The 6,969-nt window shown below is 29.0% G+C and overlaps 1 protein-coding gene across 5 annotated transcripts in view; it reads right to left on the bottom strand.

Moving 5' to 3' along the window:
- Positions 1 to 5,028: 5,028 nt before the first annotated feature.
- LOC108686588 (F-actin-uncapping protein LRRC16A) overlaps positions 5,029 to 6,969 on the bottom strand; it is a 12,172-nt gene continuing 10,231 nt past the window's right edge. For 4 of the 5 annotated variants that reach the window (XM_018191964.1, XM_018191963.1, XM_018191962.1 and 1 more), the window contains 2 exons: positions 5,966 to 6,263; positions 5,029 to 5,197 (listed from right to left, as the gene is read on the bottom strand). In XM_018191964.1, the coding sequence (XP_018047453.1) occupies positions 6,147 to 6,263 (117 nt within the window). In that variant the 3' untranslated portion in view covers positions 5,029 to 5,197; positions 5,966 to 6,146. Of the gene's footprint in view, positions 5,198 to 5,965; positions 6,264 to 6,969 lie in introns of those variants that run through there. The other variant, XM_018191965.1, reaches the window with a different exon arrangement.

Genomic DNA, 6,969 nt, shown 5'->3' on the forward strand with positions numbered 1-6,969 from the left:
TTTAAGTTGATATTAATTTTTATTACACATATGTATACCTGATTTAATTTTTTTATTATTATATGTAAATGTTTATATTTTAATATAAATGTAGAATTATATTGAATAAGGAATTATAATGCTACAACTATACAGCTTTGTTATAAATAGCATAATGTTATAAATAGCATAAAGTAATTAATAAAGCAATTAATAGCATAAAAGAATGTTTCTATTAGTAAATTTATAAATAAAAATATTCTTTTGTACCATTAATTGCTGTCGAAAACATTATCAATTTTTCATTTTATTGTTAAATTGTTAAGATTAATTATTAATTACTATTACTATATAATCTTATATTATTTGAAGTACGTGATACTTTTGTGTATCTAATATCATTAATAATAAATCTAATATAATTTATTGTTATAGCAAATAATTATAATATTTTTATAATAGCTACACATAGGTATGTTCTGAAATTTGTGAAAAGATATTCTACAATTAAACCAAATGGAAAATGAAAGTCATTCAATTCTACATATGCGGTTATGAGTCTTTATTTTATTTGTTAAAGGATTAATGTCGCACTTGTATTAAGTCCGGCAAAATAAATTGCAAATGTTAACATCGATGAATCGTTCAAATTCTCTATTCGACGCGATGTTGAATGCAATCGAGACATTAATATTCACAATATATTTAGGCGTACGTATAATGTATTTTTTTCGCATTCGTATGTATATAGAAATGTATCGTGTAATGCGTACAGGAATGAATACCAGGGAAGATTTTAATATATCTCATATATCACACGTACGCTATACATCACATACCTCACATACACGCATCTGATTCTTCTTATATATGTATGTATATATACACAGGATGTCCCGTTTTAATCGATCATTTTCCAAAATTTTCTTTCTAGATTTTTTTATTTTCAGTTTTATATAAAAATGTTTCAGACAAAAGATATATGATTTAAAAGAAGGGCAAATTAATTTTTGGAAAAAAAATCAAATTTTTTAAATCTTATGAAGTTTATCACTATTTTAATGAAATTATAATTTTATTCTATGTAATATAATTTCTCTAATTATTTTGCATATAATGTATGTATAATATATAAAAGTATTGAGCTAGAGATGACGAAACATCAATAATTTTCGAATATAGTTAATTCTGATACATATTGATATAATATGAAAAGTATCTTGTAAAATATTACTGTTTTGATAATTGTATTATAGGTTTTTTATATACATAGAACAAGAGATGAGATGATTCATTTGATGGGGTAGAGTTTCGGAAATCGTTTTTTCCGATTTCGAAATTTTATAAAAAATTTAATTTCAAATTAAGGAGAGCGCCTGATTTACAAAGTAAAAAAAATCGATTTTTTTTTTCATACATCGACAATACAACTCTTCGAGAATACATTCCTAAAATTTTAGAGCGAAATTCGAAATTCTTTGGTAGATTCAGTAAAATTCAAGTACTATTGTGCAGCATTAACATTATAATATTGTTCAGATCCATGACCTTAATAATATTTGTCAAGATCAAGAACATTGTTTCTCATATTTTTACTTTTACGTAAAAATGAAAAGAAAAAAACCCCCCCTGATAGCCTTGATCTTGATAAATCTTATTATTCTTAAAATGATTTTTTAGTAAAGTGCCAAAAATTTGGAATATCCCACTAGGGCTTGCTCAAAAATATCTCACAAATATCTACATAATTTGGATAAAATATTAATATTTGGATAAAATATTAATTTATAAAACTACTATTAATTTATAAAACTACTATATAATAAAATAGTATAAAACATAAAACATACGATAATAAATCAATAGTTGCATCTTCATCAAACAAAAACAAAGTAAGATTATGTTTCTATAACAAGGTAAAATTATGTTACTTTTCGAGGCTATAAATTTGTGTGCAAGTTTATGCATGTAAATATCTTTCTAGAATGGCCTATTACTTTTTTGTGATCATTACAATTGTAATTTTTGAAACTATTATAATCTCTACAACTTTGTAATTCTCGCAATACAAACGAGGTATTAATTATTAAAAATTGCCGATTTAATATCATTGAACTTCTTTCAGGTAAAATATTTTTTAATTCTTTGTGATTTTCTTTAAGACAAAGCGAAAACGAATCTCTAAACTTTTTTTTTGTTAGTTTAATGATTTCCCTCACTCTCGAAGTTTTGACATTTAATTTGGGAACATCCTGTTAATATACGTCTGTGAATGCGTTCCGTTTGACAGCTCTAAGCATTATTTGTTCTTATTTAATATTTGATTGACAATAAGGATGAACTGATGCTTACAGCATGTGAGCGTAGAAATGGAACACACTCACATATATACATATGTATTACCTGTGTGTGAGCTAACGCGCGCACACACACGCAATACACACACACACACACACACACACACACACATAAATTAAAGCAATTAACTCCGGTTAGTAAGTAATATCGTGGAATGAAAGATTACTGGGTCTTCGATTATGTACAATATTATAGAATCTGTCTGCGAGAGAATTAAATGACGCGATACAAACAACGCGACGGACCAGAGAATCGGTCAAGAATGGAGCGAGTCCTTCTAATCATAAAAAAGTTCCGCGTAATTGTTGTATAATAGGTGTTTTGGCACAGTAGACAGCAAGTCATTTTATGACGCGATGTGATGTCTAATTTTCTCTCGCATAGATACATCTCATCAGAATAAACAGTGCATGTACACTGCTTACAAATCACTCATAATGCAGCACAAGACGTGTATATTATATACGAGTAAGTTTTTAGTCTCGAATAAATGAATACAAGCGAGACTGCATTTAAAAATATTACGCCCTAGGAGCAAGTCCAAAACCGTCAAGAACGACGCGTATCTAAAAGTAAATATCGCAAAAACATTCTTATGAATAGAGACTATCTCTTATGTAGATTCGATTAAGTATTAATGCAAGACTTTCTTACAATGAATCATGCAAGTTCGAGAGCGCGTCCTTTTGCGGAATCTATATGTTAAATTAAGAAATACACTCTTTAGGACCCTTATATCCTTTTTCATTTTAAAGATGTCTTACATAATGTTACAATTATACATAGAGTATCTGACTTACCTCAGTTACATTGTTAACGACAGACTCCCGAAACCATTTTGAGATAAAAATTAACTAAATACTAAAATGCCAAAGTTTTTAAATGAAAATTATTTAAAGTTGTGATTAATCAAAATGTCCGAAATTCCCGTGCTCAGGCACGAACATAAAACATATGTACAGTAATATTTGTAAAATTATATCAATCTCAAGAATTCGATTTTATATTTAAGGTTGTCCTAAGTACAATCTCAAGACATTCAATACAATCATTTCATTAAGTGGATTTAATCTTAAGATCGTTTATTATTAGATTCAAGACGATCGAATATAAGATTGAACTATAAATATATGAACTATAAATATCTTTATAAGATTGAACTATGAATACCGCTTCAAAGACTGCTCATGACCAGACTTGAGATAATCTTGAATATAAAACAACGGACTACTTATACTAGCCACAGTTGGAGATCTTATATTTAAAACTATCTTGTATATGATCTTGAGACACACAATCATTTAATTGGCTAAATGGAGACAGTCTTAAGATTACTGGATTTAAGACATTCCATCCTAGGAAAGATACTTTAAAATATATCTGGACGCGTAAATTTCGAACAATTTGATTAGGTAACTTCAAATATTCCTCATTTAATAATTATTACAATTTTGGCATTTTGATGTAAGATTTTCTCAAAATAATCTTAGAAGTCTTATTAACAGTAAATGCCACTGTAAGTCTGAGAAACTTTATATAACTATACGATCTTGCGCATTTCGTATATATAGGACAATCGCTTCTATCTTATATGCGCATACACACTTTTATCTCTTACAACCTAAATATATCTTGCGACATATGTATATGCGCATACACACTCACACACACATACACACGCGCGCGCGTACACGCATACAATAATTTTTATTAACACGATACTTTAATATATTCGTTCGCTTAATGTGAGGGAGATATTCTCCTTTGTTAATGTAATATTATAATAAAATGTAACAATCACATATCCTATATAGCATTGTATAAGGGATCAATAATAATATTATGTAATGATAATTAAGCATGGTAAAAAATTCACAAGAGATGTTTCGATTTTTTTCTCGTTATTTCACTTCGATCAACAAGAATTCTCCACGATCCATTTCGTTCGTCCTTATTATTATACGTAAATCTTTTTTTTTTTTTACATATATATGTACACGCATTTGTCGCTATATAAAAGAGCAAATATGTCTTCGATACAAGATTATATAATTTCGTAGCGACCTAATTACGTTTTACGACCTTACAAAAACGTTTTTATTACAAAAAAATTCTCTTCGAATGTTCGCAACGTGAAAGTATCTCGATAAATAATATTGCATTATTAGTTCTATTCCACTGAATGACAAAATATATATATCTAGAAATCTACACTCTCAGTCAATAATGTTAAAAAACACGACTGTGGTTGCACGTACAAATTTTCCATGGTAAACTTTACGTTTACCAGTGATTGTTAACGCTTTACTTGATTTGTATTCAATTCTTACAGTAAAAAAAATTTTAGATCGATTCAGAATTTCCGCAAAATAACAAATATCAACTTATGCGGAAAAACCTGTCCGTTAACGATTTTCCGTTAAAGATAAGTTTTCGTTTTATATGCGCGATCAATTCTATCTTCCGGTTAAAAACCTATTAGCTGCATAAATATAAGTAAAAAATTGCTATTTAGAATTTACATAGCAGAAGAATCCATCTGCTAATACACTTGTCTATAGATAGTAAAACATATTGTTGCATGATAGGAACTTCAACTAGACTGAACGTATTTAAATTCATTTCTACGAATTAATCACAGTAAAAGAATGTTGCATTCGATGGAAAAATATTATAATGGATGTTATCTTTTCGAATGAAGAACGTGATGTCATTGCTGTAACTTGTGATCTTGGAAGACACTCACGCTTCCTTTACATATTATCCTATTTCATAGTTGCCATATTCTTAATATTCTATATGGAAATTTGGCTTGTTTCACCGAAATTGTGATGTGTCCCGTTTGTTCCAGACATTCTCGCTGTTAAAATGCGAAGACAAACCACATATAAGTATGTACATAACGAAACGGATCTTCAATGAACGCTTTCGCTAATAATATCTTTACGTGGCATCGTAACGTATCGCCAAAGAATTGAAATGAGGCTTAATCTCACTGAAAACGTCAAATATCTTAATAAAAAGATCGAAATGCGCGGTTAACCCTTCGTTGTCACCATGGATCAAAATGAGTAGTCTGAATTTCAGGCTGTATAATTAGCTCGTAATTGAACCTTCTCTTTCGAACGCGCACTAGTACATATTTTCATTTGAAAGTACTATATTTTAGGAGTTTCAAAATTTCAACTAAAAAAATTAAAAAATGAAGATGTTACGATTTTTTATGTTACAGTTTACTTTTTTACGTATACATCTTTAAAAAATGTTTAACCTATTGTTATTTGGTTCAAACGCTATCATTAATAAAACACATTCTATAGTATTTAATTCTATATTTTTTTTGTTCGTATCGTTTTCAGACGGATAGTTTTAGAACGGCAGTAATTGGCCAATTTAATCTAATATAACCGTGAAACTTTATAAAAGTGTGCCAACGAAGGATTAAAAATAACTGGTCTTCGTACACAAAACATATATGATTAATATGTGAATACGTAACTAAGTTCATTTACGGCTTAGAAATTTACAGTTGCGTGTAAACACGCGACATCAATAAAACTAGTAGATTCTCTAATGCCACTTTAACAATAGATTAGTACTTCAATTATATTGTAAAAATTTTCAATACCTTTTGTTTTTAACGCTAAAATCGGTTAAGATGTATGTATATGCATATTTATATACATAATAAGACTTGTTATGGCACGAAGACAAAAAGTACTGTTATCTCGTGTGTCAGATAGCCGGCATCAGCATACGAAAGAAAATACTCCTTGTAGTGCAATGCTGGGTCATCCGTTCAAGCGTGATCAGACATCCACTACATCATTATTATTGTAGTTGAAATTTGAATCACGCAAGAATGACGTGCGACGAAGCTTAAAGCTGAAACGGCTCTCCTCAACCATTTTCGGCACTTCCGTTGCCTATAAAGCATGTTGCAATAATTCTTATTTATTTTATAAAATAATAATTATTAAGATTAAAGGAATCCTTCTCTCAATGACTTTAACATATGTTAAAGAGATCATATCCTGAGTAACTTCCAACAGGTTTTAGCCGTCGTTCGTTATTCGTTAAAAAATTATTAACAAAATAAATTTAAGAAATAAATTTAAGAAATAAATCGTTCTTTTGTCTACTATATAAAACAAAACTTTGTTTCAAAATAAATTTTTGCTCTAAAAAATTTTCTTTGAAAATATAATTTTTTAACATAATTTTTGTTTTTAAAGCACAGAGTTTATTACTAAAATAGAAAATTTGATTTTGTAACTTTTCTCGCGAAGCAAGATCCACCCCACATTTCTCTTCTATCTAGAGGTATACGACTTCCCACGAGAAGTGAAGTTCATCCCATCTCCCCTAGAAGCGATCAATTTCCCTTAGGCAGAGAGAAGGTGGGGTTCTCGTTTTGCATGGAAAATCGACTGTATTTAGTTGGATTACTCCACATCTCCTCCCTAAAGTCAATTTTCATTCAAAGCGGAGAAATAATAATCAATTTTGATTATTAATAATTTTATAATGAATAACGAGCGACGGATAAAACCTGTTGGAGGTGACTCAAGGGCTCTTCTAATCTAAATAATTACCTACAAAATATATATTTAATACATAAATTTATATTAT

This window comes from Atta colombica, unplaced genomic scaffold (genome assembly GCF_001594045.1).
Source record: "Atta colombica isolate Treedump-2 unplaced genomic scaffold, Acol1.0 scaffold187, whole genome shotgun sequence".
In the NCBI taxonomy this organism is placed as follows: Eukaryota; Metazoa; Arthropoda; class Insecta; order Hymenoptera; family Formicidae; genus Atta; species Atta colombica.